Here is a 14,496-nt window from a genome sequence, read left to right on the forward strand (position 1 = left end):
CTCTCTCTCTCTCTCTCTCTCTCTCTCTCTCTCTCTCTCTCTCTCTGAGCCTGCCTAGGCGGTCCAACCCCGGGACGGGGGGCGCAGCGGACTACAATTCCCGGCGTGCCCCAAGGGCGGGGCGGGCCGTGGGCGGGGCTTTCAGCTGCCACAGCAGGCGGGCGGTACCGAGTGGAGTCGGCGGTGCCGAGCTCCCGGATGTGGAGCCGTTGGGGCGGCGGCGTGGGAGGAAGATGGACGCGCTGGAGAAGGGGGCCGCCACGTCGGTGCCCGCCCCGCGTGGACGGCCGTCCCGGGGCCGGCCCCCGAAGCTGCAGCGCAGCCGGGGCGCGGGGCGCGGCCTGGAGAAGCCGCCGCATCTGGCGGCGCTAGTGCTGGCCCGCGGCGGCAGCAAAGGCATCCCGCTGAAGAACATCAAGCGCCTGGCGGGGGTTCCGCTCATTGGCTGGGTCCTGCGCGCGGCCCTGGATGCGGGGGTCTTCCAGAGGTGCGCATGTGCGGGAGCGGGGTCCGGGGGTCGGGGGTCGGGGTCCCCAGGCCTGACCCTGGACGGCCCCTGCTGATGGGCACCTGTCACCTCTGGGCTGCGCTGACTGTCGGGCGCTGCAAGGCCAGGGAGGCAGCAGATGCATGAATGGAGTCCAGAGTTGGGGCTTGACAGCCTGGAGAGTCTTCCCCCACCTTTGAAAAAAAAAAGAAAATACTCTAGCTGTGAGGCTGTGAGTCAGCACTATGCGGGAAGCTTCCTACGTGTGTACGAGGTATGACTGTTTCATGGGTGTGAATGGCTTTCACCCACCTCTTGAACTTTGGCCTCACTAATGGCCGTTTTATTTCTGCATCATTTTGGCTTCTACCAGATTGATCAGGAGTTGCAAGTTGATGCCATTCATCAAAGAAGGAAGATAAAATCCTTTGCCAAAAATAAATTTAAATGCACATGCCTAATTGTGCTTTTATTTATTGCTGCCTTCTAATGGTTTGAATTTTAAGATGATTGATTCTGAAGACTATTAATTCTCCATATTACATAGGCAGATTTTTTCATCCTACCAACTTCGTTTAAAACTGAGATAGCAGAAGGTATACATTTATTAATTTTCTGTGTGTTTAAACCCAAAGGAAGCTCTGGGTGGAGCCAAGCAAATAGGACTGGCATTCTGAAAATAACATGTAATAGGAAGTGTGCAAAGCAGAGATAGGGGAGTACTGGGGAGTTGGTTCAGTTCGGTAAACATTTTTATAGCCCCACTTTTTGCTGTACTCAAGAAATAGCAAGATGGCCCGTGCACAGTTCTATCCCATATGGAGGTCAGGTTTGGTTTTGGCTTTTGTGTTTTTAACCCTCTCAGAATACAGACTGCAGGGAAGTGAGAGTGTGTATAGGCCACAGTGGGAAAGTAAGATCTTACATTCATGCAAGGGAAGAGAGATCAAAGTCATTTTGACAGTAGATTGAGAGCAAAGTTATTGTTTATGATTCAGGTCACACGTCAGGAAATAACTTTTAAAGTGGACTCATAAAGGGTAATGGCAGAATTGGGGAAATGGCCCGGTGCTGGAGGACATGCTCTGTTCTTCCAGAGGACCCAAGTTCAGCTCCCAGCACCACTGTTGGGTAGCTCACAGCTGCCTGAAAGTTCAGTGCCAGGAGATCCGATACCCCTTTCTGGTCTCTGGCCCTTCCCCTCACATGCAGATATCCACACATACACAGTCTCTGAGCAGGGGAGTGGGTAGAGGGCTTGCCTTGCAAGCTTGAGAAACTGAGTTTAATTCCCTGAATCCACGTAAAACCCAGGTAGGGACTTTGCGTGCATCTAATTACAGCAAGGCAGGAGGTGGAGAAAGGGCATCTGGGAACTTGTGGGCCAGCCAGCCTGCTGTATCCAGGGAAGAACAGAAGAGATCCTGTCTCAAGGTGAAGGGTGAGGACCAATCCCTGAGGTTGCCCTGTGACCTCCACACATACCGTGGCACTCATACCTGCACCCACACAAACAGGAACATACACATACAGAAGAGGGTGTCCTTTAAGTACAGTAATTAGGGTTAAGGACAACAGATCTTGTATTCAGCAAACGCTGTCTACCTACTGTGTGACGGGTCCTGCTCTGTCCTGAGCCAGCTGGAGCCAGTCTAACTGGAATCATGACAGATGCAGCCCTGCTTGCCTGCTGTAGAGCCACCAGCAGCCACAGACACTGACAGGAAGAGAAAGACTTATTGACCACAGGCCAGCAGGTGGAAGATGGCATATTGTCACCCCTGTTCCGTCTCTCTGGAGGTGGCACTATAAAGCTCATGCAGGGCTTCTGAGGAGTCTGCCTTTAGCTCTGGTCAAGTGGGCACTGGATGGTGGTGCATTTTCCTGCCTGTCGATTCCCTGGATGCTTTGACATGCAGATGTCGGCAGTCATCAGCAGGCATTCCTGGTCCTTGTAAACCTGAAGAAAGGTAACAGATAGGAGTTGATGTGGCTGATGCTGGTCTTTGACAGGTTCCTTTGCAGGCAAGGCTGTCCTTAGCGTTAATTCTTTGGGGAATAAAGTAAGACAAACACTGAAAAACACACCTGCTAGTGTGTGCCAGGAATCATGTAGTCCAAGTCCTTCTCTGTCTCCGAACTTCCTGGCCGCCATGGGTCGTGTCTCTCTGCTCCACAGAGCCTTCTCCACCATGATACTCTACCTTAGCACAGGCCACGGTGTTCGACCTCAGAAAGTGGGTCAGAACAAATCTTCCCTCCAGTTCTCTTCTCACTGTAACCACCACAGCTGAGAAGCACGCAGAACACAGCCATATGTGTGGTGTCGGAAGATATCCCTATTGTAATGACCTTAAAGTAGTGCCTGGGGGTGATATGCTCTGCCACAAGAATTTTCAATTCCTTGTTTCTGGACACGCTGTCCCTTTCTGATGTCAAGCAGAGTGTCATGAGAACCACCAGCCTCTGCACACATGACCATAGTCTCTGGCAGTTAAGGCCACATTCCTAACTTCGGCCCCCTTATAACCTACTCACCTGAGAAGATGCAGTACTTTTAGTAGAATGGACTGTTTGCTCCAGCGAGATCATGATGGGCTCATAAACCTTAAAATCCTCCCTTACAGAATGAATCTTCACAGTGGAAGGAGAGAACAGACTCCTGCATACACTGAGGCATTTGTGTGCCCCAGCCCCTGCACACTGCATCCATAAAGTGAGGAAACAACACAGCTCCCATCAAGAGTGATCAGTTTCAGAAGAATCAGCTTCTCTGTAGCAGTCCTCCATCTGTATAGGACGTGGTCTTCCATTCCGTAGGACATAGTCCTCTTTGCATGTAGGATGTGAGGCGTTGCTGGTCTGGAAGGTGATGTGTGTTCCTTTGAGCTGCCTCTGGGCAGCCTCTAGGGACCTGCCAGGATGAAGTGGGTAATAGAAGGCAATAGACCAGTACTGCTTCCATCAGTCTCTGCTGACCGCTTTGACCAGTAGTCCTGTATTTGCCGTGTGTGCCCCAGTTTGGGGCCAGCAGTGTGGGGTGGGGTGGTGCAGACCACAGTGGTAACCATGATACCATAGCCTTTCTGTACCCCAACATTTCCCCTACAGGATGTACTTGAATGTATATCTGAGAGAGAGGTTCCTTGAGGATTAAGGGAGATGATGTGTGCTCCGCCCTGGTGTAACACTGAGTTTTCCTTGTATATATATTTTCCTACCTCCTATGGAACAATCTGTTACTTCCCTTGGGCCATGGTTCCCTTGCTTATAAACTGAGAATTAGTAACCCTGAAAATGCCTTGACAGCCCTTTGACTTTAAACAGTTAGTGGAAGCATGTCTTTATTGTGTCTTTCAGCTTTCTGCGGACTTTGACTTTAAACAGTTAGTGGAAGCATGTCTTTATTGTGTCTTTCAGCTCTCTGCAGACTTTTTCTAGATGGGGCCACACACTGTGCGTTGCCGGTTTTCAGGACAGATGGCCTTTGCTGTAAAGTCTCAGTTCTGAGTCTGTGTGTAATAAAAGTGGCCAGTGCACTGTCCATGAAGAAATGTGGCCATTCATCAGTAGGACATTATAAACAGTGAGGAGGAGACACTGCCCTGCTCATTCTGGTGACCCATGTATCTTAGATCCTCAATTAAAATGTATAGATTGGAATTGAACTGGCTCTGTGGGACCCTTGGAGGGCTTTGGAGCATCCCCCTCCCTGCAGCTCTCACGTGTCTTCCTTTGCAAAGGAGTGGGTAGAAACTTAGAGCAGCCTTCTGTGAGTTTTTCAGGACCAGAGGAGACTGGGAATTTTGTTCAAGGCCCTGCTTTGGCTCAGCCTGCACGTATATGATGGAATTTAACAGAACTTTTCCAGGTTACTAAACTCTGCTGCTAAGATGGCTGGCAGTCCCCCAAAGGCAGGTGAGCGTGTTCACTAGAGAACCATTCCTCTCATCTTTGGAAGAGTCTTGATTTTTCAACCAAGCATGAGCGGTGTTATGAGCAAAGCTGATAGCAGGTTGATCTTTTGAATCTTGTACAACACGGTGAAAATCAACATACATTTTTGTTTCACTTGTAAGCCTGAGGACTTAAGATTTATGAGGGCCCTGGGCTCTGTTATTGCCCCTGAAATGACCCTCTGTGGTTGAAAATAACTGCACAGGCACCATGGCTGATGCTCTGTGTGTGGAGTGAGGTAGAGTGTGACTCCTACCAGGCTAAAGCCGTTCCCTTGGACCTTGACATTTTCTCTCCCAGAGTTGTGTTTGGCCTGTCTGGTCATTCTTGTTCATCTTTAACTTTTGCCCATTTCCCTGATACCCCTCAACCAAAGAGAGATCTGTCCGCCTGGTCCCTTTAGTAGAGAGGACCATTGTGTTAAGTGTGTTGTATGTGCTGTGTTCCTGTCCCCAGTGCTGCTGTCACACATGACATGCACAAAGCTTTGAGCCAGTGTGCAGTCCTTTATTACCTCTTCTGTTTCAGTGCTTTGAGAAACTAGCAGTTTCCCTCTTCTTTCTGTGGCAGTGACTTATATTTAATGCCTTTAGCCATAGGCGTACGTGCAGTCATCACCGCCATTGTGCTGGAGCTGCCGCTGCCCTGAAACCACCCACCTTCCATTCATTCCTCAAACACAGTCGAGTGCATGGTAGTCAACAAGGACTGTAAAGGGTGTGGGGGAAGGAAAGGCATTAGAAGGAGCATTCTTACTTAGTTGGTTCTCATGCCTCTCTGACGGTTTAACAGGAATTACAGCATTGCATGGGCCCGTCTCTAATGAAAGGCCAAGAGTTTGAGAAAAGAGACTGCCCTGCATTAGCTGTCATACCCCAGGGTCCAGTGTGGTGCCTGGGACAACAGATCAAGAAACACATTTCAAGAAAAAAGGGATGAGAGAAAGATAAAAGGGAGACAAGCTGACAGATTCATCATTTTTGTTTTTAATTTATCTTGCAAACATTTAAAAAAAGATCTCTAAAACCTCCAAGTTGAATGAGTCATCACTCAGTTGTTCTTCAGCTGTAAACTAAATGCCAGGAGATGTGTGCTTTCATTTGGTTCATCCCCTCCACCTTCATTTTCAAAGTCCATTGCAGTTCCTTCATTGGTGTTTCACTTGGTTATATACTGTTGCCAAAAATAATAATTAAATAAGTAAATAAATAATCTGTTACCAAACTATTTACAGTGCAGAATAAAATCATGAGTGCCTTTCCTTTGCATCAACTACCATGAGTAAGTGCCAAAGACATGACCACTAGCCTGTAGCCAAGTTGGTTACCAGGCTTCTTTTGAGAAAAAGAAATGGGGGCTTACTGACTTTATCTGTAGCAAATCTTTCTCTGTCCCACCAGCTAGCTCCCAAACAATGACAAGATTTCTTATTAACTATGAAAATTCGGCCTTAGCTTTGGCTTGTTTTTAACTAGCTCTTATAACTTAAATTAATCCATTTCTATCAATCTATGCACTGCCACATAGTTTGTGACTTTTATTTCTCCTCCTGCATGTCCAGCTTCCTCTATATCCAGCTGGCAACTCCCCCTTACTTTTTCACAGAGCTCTCTGTTCAGAAGTCTGCCAATATTTCCTGCCTACCTGTTGACTGTTTAACCTTTCATTAAACCAGTCATATTGACATATCTTTACACAGTGTAAGCAAATATCTTTCAGTATTTCCTCCTTTTTGTCTAAGTAAAAAAGGTAGGGTTAACTCTGTCATAGTGAAACTAAATACAATAAGAACAAATTTCAGGTAAGAATTTCATTTGCATATCCAGGTCATTTGTATTTGGCTATTTCAGAGAAAATACTCTATTATCTCTCTTTTCTTGATGAGTCCAAAGTTTTATACCTAAACCACTTTATCATAACTTGTATTACCACTCTAAAACTATATTTTTAAACCTCAAAACATTTTCTTAGATAAACAACTTAAGCTTTTATGTTTCTCAGCCTTTTAAACTTTACATCTTTCTTTTGTAATTTTTTTTTAAAAAATTGATAACAAGGAAAACTGTAAAACTATAATCATTTAGCCTTCAACCCCATCAAAGACCCAAGAAAGATATAATATTACCTAAGTAAAGGGGAAATTCAGAACAAACAACTTCTAAAGCTGTAGAAACTACAGAGTCTTCTGCCTAGCCAGTCACCCAAGATTCTTGTGTCACATTGGGGCATCCATCATCAGCCTACAAGCCTATAGTTTTTGACAGACTTTTTTTGTGAAGCAAGAATTTTGAAGGACTGTCCTACCTTATCGTGGCAAAATTCAGCTTGTCAAGTTTGGACAGCATATTGTCAGCAGTTGAAGCAAGGGCAGTTTTTGCTCAGTGCTAATCTTTGCCACAAAGAAAATAAATTCCATATAGAGTTTCTTCAATTCCCATCATTTTCTCTGAAGTACACTGGTGATGCCAGGGATAAATGTGTCTCATAGTCATGAAAAGCCTTATGTTATTAAAACATCTTAAATATTACCATATTCTGTAGGTCTCTGAAGTGTTTGAGGACCACCTATCCATCTAAAATACATCTCAGACCTTGAAAACATACCTAACATGACTACAAATTTGATTGTTATAAGTAACTGAAAACTAACCTGCATTTCTTTATTATCCTAAATAATTTTTAATAATAACTTTCAAGGACTAGAAATTTACATTACATTGTTAATTGAGTTGTACAGATACAATACCTTAAACAATAGTATAAACATATGTATAGTGTGTTTTAACAAAAATAACCTTAAATTTGTATCAATATACAAAAATACTTTAAATGAGAATAGAAATATATATATACAGTATAACAGAATAACCTTACATTTGTATCAATATGCAAAAATTTATACCAGTGTAAAAAACTTAAGACTAATAGTTACCTTTTTTTTGGTTTTAAAGTGGATCCTATATTCTACCTTTTATCCTATATTCCTATATCCTCCTTTTCTTTTCAGAATGAGATCCCTGAATCTAATCTTCTTTGCTTAGTTTCCTCCTTGACTATGACCGTTAACAACTTAAGTCAACCCACCTAAAGAATAGTAAACATCCATAATCTACCAAACAACCAAAACACATCCATCCCACCTCTTGGGAATGTGGGTGTCATGTTTTCTGGACTGGTTTCTGTTGTCTGAAGGTGACTGCATCTTTAGGAGACCCTGAGAAAATTGAGATAATGGTCAAGTCCTGAGAGTGCTATCTGTTGTTCAGTCTCTGTGTGATGGGAAAGTGCAGCAGGGCTTATCTGAAGTCCTGGCTTGAGCAGTCTTTGAGGCTGGACCATCTTGGCTAGTTATCTTGAAATAATCCTGAGCAGTTTGCAGTCCAAAGCTGATCTTTGGGTGGTGTTTGCCAGCTTAGTGGCGTTACCACAGTCCAGGTTGAGTCATCCTTGTGGAGACTTCAGAGGTCATTGTTAGGAATGGTGATGGCCCATTGCAGAAAAATTAAACATTTTAAATGTCATATGCAGATCTCAGGTTAAAGAACCACAATTTGTTAAGTACATTAGGAGTATACAAACTTAATTCCTAGTTACCTGATTTAGACTCAAACCCTAAATCATAAACAGGAAGCTAGATGAAGCCTTTTTCTAGAATTAGTTAGTACTCTATATGATCATTAATATCTTGACAGAAAATTTAAATGTATATCTATATACATATATATATCTTATAAAATTTGAGATAATATTTATACCTTAAGGTAATTTTTAGTCAAAGTAAAACCAAAGGATTGTAAGATTAGTGGCAGTAGAATAGTTCCTTAATTGGGATTTTTCTTCTGTCCCATACCAGGTGGCTTCTCTGACATGAGACAAGATATTTTGGACTTTCCTTTAACAAACATGCTTGGGTTAAAAGAGGGGGAGAACCACATTCCCAACCCCAAAGCTAGCTTTAAATTTTAATTGAACAGGGACTACAAAAGGACTATTCGCCTTTTATGTCTAAAGAGAAGAGCAGAGATAAATATTTGGGAAGATTTATAAAACTTTATTCTAATGGAGATGTGCTGCATCATTAGGCCATTTACTGTTTTCTTTGGGACATTTTCTCTGGATGATTCATGCTTTTTTTTTCCAGATATTTCATTTTTCCAGTGGTATTCAGATTCCTTACTTGGATGTCTTTATTCTCTTAGAAAAACAAAAACAAAACCCTACCTAACCCTAACTTTGGGGAATCTCCTTTTGGCAGCTTATATCAGATCAAATGAAAGGCATTTGTTAGTCTTATAAGTTAGTTTAGACTGAATGGTCATGCTATTTGATGAACTATTATCTCTTCTAATCAGGAGGTCTCTTCTGTTCAAATCTAATCCTTTCAATTTTGATGGTATCCATAGCTTTTCTTCTGTGGAAACAAAAGCAAAATCTCTTCTGCAGTGTAACACATATTCTGGTTTCCATTCTGAGGTCAACACATCTTTAAAGTATACAGACTGATTTAATTCAGCAGGATTTTTCGTACTATTCAATTTCTCTTCACAGCTGTCATTCCTTTCTCATTAGCATTTTAAAAATTTAAAGTTGATAAAGCATTGTTCAGTCTATCTCTTGGGGTATTTATTGCCCCTTTCCTTTTATTAAGAATATCTTTTAGAGTTTGATTAGATCTTTCTATAACTGCTTGCTCTGTGGAATTGTGTGGTATACCTGTAATATGCTTTATGTTATAATATGCAAAAATCCTTCATTTTACTAGAGACATATGCTGGAGTATTGTCAGTCTTAATTTGTACAGGTATCCCCGTGATGGCCATAAACTTCTAATAAGTGTATAATTACAGAATCAGCCTTTTCAGAACTCAAATCAGCTGCCCATTGAAATACTGAATATGCATCTATGGTATGGTGTATATATTTTCATTTTCTAATCTCTGCAAAATGAAATTCATTTATTTGTAAAATTTTATTTTTTTTTTTTTGAGTAACCTTTGAGTTACTTCCTGCAGGTAGTGGAGTTTGGTTACACAGAGAACAAGTAAGACATTCCCTTAACGTTTCTTTGCCTTCTTGCTACATGATAGAGAAACTTTTCTTCAAACCTTTGCTGTTAATATGGTGTTTGCATATTTCCTACCAATAACTGATCAATTTAAACATTACTTTGTGCTAGAGGTCCCTCTAGACCAGTATGAGATCTGATATGTGCTATATATACAAGAGATCATTTCTGTTTCTGATTATTTCTTGTAATTGAATGAATAACAAAGCTGATTCTGAATCATCTGGAAAAAGTTCAGCAGTTTCAATATTTAAAAAAAACTCTTTCTACATATTGAGAGTTCTCCCAGACAGGTTTATCAGTTAACCATTTTAAAGGTAGGACTGTTGCTACCTTTTAAAGACCAACTATTATTGTTCTCTGCTTATGTACAACCTGAACAATCTGGCTGTTCTTGATAATAACTTCTTTTATGGTTTACTCCTGAGATTGGAGGAATGTTAATCTGTGTTTTTCATTGCTGTAACAAATCATGTCCCCATAAATTCATTGCTATACTAGCCACATGTGGCCTTAATTTTCCTCTCTGTCCTTCTGGCCCTATACCCTCAACCATTTGTGAAATATTTTGATGACATTTTGACACCCCCCAAGACTGACTATACAGTTTACTTTGAATCAGAGGACAGTGCAAGCTACTAGCTGACCAAAATTAACCATAGAGATTTTGGAGAACTAAGGACAGATAGAGAGACACAGAAAGTAGTAGGATTGGAACTTAGAGTCTCAGCCCTTTTTTGGATTAAGGAAGGAGAGAGGAGGTTATTGGTTGCTTCGTTCCTGCTTTTCTGATCAGTCAGGTTCTTAACCCAATATCTGATGCCTGAGTTTTTATTGATAAAGAATAATAGATAACACTTCATCTGGAGACCCACATTGGGCACCATGTGTAATGAATGTGTCTTTTTCTCTCCCACAAGCCAGCTCCCAAATAATTACATAGAGATTATTAAGCCAATCACAGTGACATATCTTTACACAGTGTAATCAAATATCTCACAACACTTCTCCTTTTGTTTAAATCCTCAGTTGTGTGCCTTTATGGTGTGTATGGGGGGGGGGGATTTATGTGCATGGAAGGCAGTGCACAGAAGCCAGAGGAGAGTCCTGTGGTATCATTCTCTTATTCCATGAGACAGGGTCTCTCACTGAGTTGAAGCTAGCCTGGCGATCATCAATTGCCACCCTCTTCTTTCTGTTCTTCACCTTGCAACCACACCTGGCTCTGTTTTAACATACGGGCTATTGATTTGAACTCAAGTCCTTATGTTTGTATAGCAAACCCAATCTCTTACAGAACCATCTCCCAGCCCTTAAATCCACTTTCTACAACTGCTGAAGGGAATGTTTGGACTTAATAAATGAAATCCAGAGGTTGGGAATTTTTCCTTACTTTCTTAGGTGACCTTGGACATATGGCATGGATACTCTTTTTCTCTTGCTTAATGCTCAATGAATGGGAAGGAAAGAAAAGACTAAATGCACATGACAGACTGCAAATCTTGAAAAATCTACGTGCAATCATTATTAAAGCACTGTGACTCGAGTAATATTTACGTCTTCTATTTTTAGGAGTGGGAGTTTGTGAAGGCTCGGAAACAGGACTTGAGTAGAGTTTGCCCTACAGAGAAGCACTTTGCTTTCTGTCTTGGTCTTACAGAATCAAACAGGCAGCTGTGCTGTGGTGACTGCAGGTAGACATTCCCCACCCAGACAGTCATGGTCTAGATCATCAGTGGTTATTGCTCGGGTGTCCACTGCTCACTGTCTTAAAAATGAAGTTGGATTTTCTGATCACTGTGCACGCACATCTGGATACTACTCTCTTCTAAGCTTAAAACTATCACAGTTAAGCTGTCACGTTTATTTCTACACATGTATTAGTCTTGTATGGAAGATAGTTTGTGTTTAAATTGGCACTATAAAGTAGAATCACCTTCAGCTCACCTTAGATTTGACTTCTGGTGCTATCTTGTTTATTCTGTGGCCATCTTCAAAACACTGAGTTCACTTTTTCCTAGTTCATAGAATTATAATCTGGAGCTCTCTAAATGACGGTGTATTGCATTTATTTTGGCATTGTTTTGTATCTTTATTTTTTTTTATTTTGTTGGTGGGTTTTTGAAACAGGGTCTTCCTATGTGACTTGGGCTGATGTGAATATTGGAAACATCACCTCCACCCCCACTCTGCTCCTGAGCCTTGAGGGTCCATGCACGGACCATGACGTCTAGATTAATATTGCTGTAATTGCACAAAAAAAAAAAAAGCTTTTCCAGCACCAGGTTGTGGGCATTAATGCAGAGCTCTGTCTTACTGTTGGTAGTCTCTTCTGGTGACTTGGATATTTAACTTTCTTTTTACTGTCCAAACAGTGTGTGGGTCTCAACAGACCACGATGAAATTGAAAATGTGGCCAAACAGTTTGGGGCACAGGTTCATCGAAGAAGTTCTGAAACGTCCAAAGACAGCTCTACCTCACTAGACGCCATCGTAGAATTCCTTAATTATCACAATGGTGAGTCTGACTACTAGATTTACATTGTATGTGATCTGTAGCCATGTTTACCATTACACAAGATGTGGGTTAACATCTCATTTAAGATCTCAGTATCGCATGATGACCGGGACTGAGTGGGTGCAACAGCTTGTCTTTGTTTTTCTCCAGAGGTTGACATTGTGGGGAATATCCAAGCCACGTCTCCATGTTTACATCCCACGGACCTTCAGAAAGTTGCAGAGATGATCCGAGAAGAAGGCTATGACTCTGTCTTCTCCGTTGTGAGGCGCCATCAGTTTCGGTGGAGTGAAATTCAGAAAGGAGGTAACTGGGCTCACTGTACTGAAAGTCAGGCTTTGTTCTGGTTTGTGATGTAGCACCATTAGCAGTAAGGAGAGCGAAGGAGCAGTGAGAGTGCTCGGTGCACAGCCGCAGAGGCAGTGGCAGTTAGTCCAGTCTAGACATTGTTATAAAGCAACATGGTAAACACCAGACTAACTCAGCCCCCGCCTCTTTAGACATCCTGGTTGTTTCTGTTAGTGGCAAAGCAGACTTGTCAGGTTTTAGATCAGCTCCTTTTGTGTTGGTTCTTGGCCTGTCAGATGAACACCAAGCCACACCAACCCTCCATACTAAATTCGTGCAGCATGGATAATCCTGACGTCAGAGTGTTGAGGGTGATGTGCTGTGAGAGTCCGTTGAGTAAGCTCAGTATTTTAGGTTAAAGAGATGACAGACCCAGGAGCAATTGTCATCCACCTTAAGGAAGTGGGGATTGCTTGAGCAAGCGCCTCACATAAGCCAGAGTTAGTGCTGGGCACTGCTGTTTCATCTTTTCATGTACCATGACTCCGGAGCCCCCAGGAAGCAGAATGCTGCAGGTGGATGGTGTCTAAACCAGTCTGGTAATTCATGGGCTCTGTTATGTTTCGTGTTTATAAAATCATAGCTGCTAACCGTGTCAGTTGTATAATCAGTAAGTCACATTTTCTGTGACACTTTCTGTCCTTGTTAGAGTAGATATGCACTTCACCATGGTGGTCCTAGCACCGCTCAAGCTGCAGGTGTTAACCATGCCAAACTGAAATGTCTCTTACCTATCGCATGGGTATGGGGAGATGACTTGACTAGTAAAGCATTTGCCACAGCATATGAGGCCCAGCATTCTGATCCCCAAAACCTGTGTAAAGATGGGTGGGTGTGGCAGCCTCCTGTAAAGAGAGACGGGGATTCCTGGGAAAGTTGGCTGGCTAGCATCGTCAGTCTGCCATCTCTGGGTTTGATTGACAAACCCAGCTGTACAACATGAAGTGCAGAGAACTGTAGGAAAATGCCTAAGGCAAATGTTGGGTGGGCCTGCAGTCCTATGCACCACCCCCCACATGCACACACATGTGCTCTTACATGTGTGACCATCGTAGCCCTGTGCACACACCCAATAGAAGGAAAAGTACACACTGCACTTGTCATGGAGATGCTGTCTTCTGTCTTCCGCACTTTCTTCTCCGCACTGCAGCCACCATCCTACGGTTGTTTCTGCAAGTGTAGCACGTCGTCTTCCTCGGGCTGCGCATAAAGTCCCTGTCTTCTCTCCCCCCATTGTGTGGCAGTGTTTTCTTAGTTCCCCCACAGTAGGCTGAAAACTGCCAGCAGCAGTGAAACTGTCCCAGACACTGGCCTTGCTTTGCTCTATAGTGTTTTCTTTGTCTCTGTCTGGAATCCATTCTGTTAGTTTTGAGTAGTTTCCGGTTTGTGTTTCCCAGTCTGCTCTGCTCTCCCTACTTCTCTGCCTGCTTTTGAGCAATCCCCGGTGGCCTGAGGGTGTTAACTCCCTTCAGCCAGTTTTAATCATTGAATTACTTCAGGGTTGTTGTTGTTGTTGTATTTCTCGTCTGCATATTTGAGTTTGTTTTGGGGAATTCCTTTCCCTGTTGAAATTTCCATGCTTATGCATTTTCAAGATCTTTCTTTTACGTCTTTAGTATACATATGGCAGTTACTAGAAAGTTCTTGGTGCAAATTTCAGCATTTTTGCTCTTTTCGCTGAGTCATTTCTCCTACTGCTTGTCCTCTTGAATGTGACCTTCCTGTTTCTGCTTCTCTGGGCATCTCATGGTATGGTGTGCACCTGCCACAGACACTGGAACCCACATTTTCCTTCAGGAAGGACTTACCTCCATCGCTGAGACACAGAGATAAGGGGCTGATAATGGTGGTCCAGAGAGAAGTTGTACTAGACTCACTCTGGAATCCCAGTCCACTGCTCAGTATGGTGCTAATTATGGGAAGGTCTTGTAGCTTCAATTGCCCCCCAGTCAACCACTGTAGACAGTGTAGGAGACACCACATCACACAGGGCTGTAGGACAGGAGATGCCATTACACAGGGCTGGCTGTAGGACAGGAGACGCCATCACACAGGGCTGGCTGTAGGACAGGAGACGCCATCACACAGGGCTGGCTGTAGGACAGGAGACACCATCATACA

General features: G+C 43.1%; 1 protein-coding gene across 1 annotated transcript in view; it reads left to right on the forward strand.

The window, feature by feature from the left end:
• Positions 1–161: 161 nt before the first annotated feature.
• Positions 162–14,496, forward strand: part of Cmas (cytidine monophosphate N-acetylneuraminic acid synthetase) — a 21,808-nt gene continuing 7,473 nt past the window's right edge. The window contains exons 1-3 of the mRNA XM_005364575.2: positions 162–487; positions 11,885–12,027; positions 12,178–12,333. Of these exons, the coding sequence (XP_005364632.1) occupies positions 234–487; positions 11,885–12,027; positions 12,178–12,333 (553 nt within the window). The 5' untranslated portion in view covers positions 162–233. The remainder of the gene's footprint in view (positions 488–11,884; positions 12,028–12,177; positions 12,334–14,496) is intronic.

This window comes from Microtus ochrogaster, assembly GCF_000317375.1.
Source record: "Microtus ochrogaster isolate Prairie Vole_2 chromosome 14 unlocalized genomic scaffold, MicOch1.0 chr14_random_2, whole genome shotgun sequence".
Lineage (NCBI taxonomy): Eukaryota > Metazoa > Chordata > Mammalia > Rodentia > Cricetidae > Microtus > Microtus ochrogaster.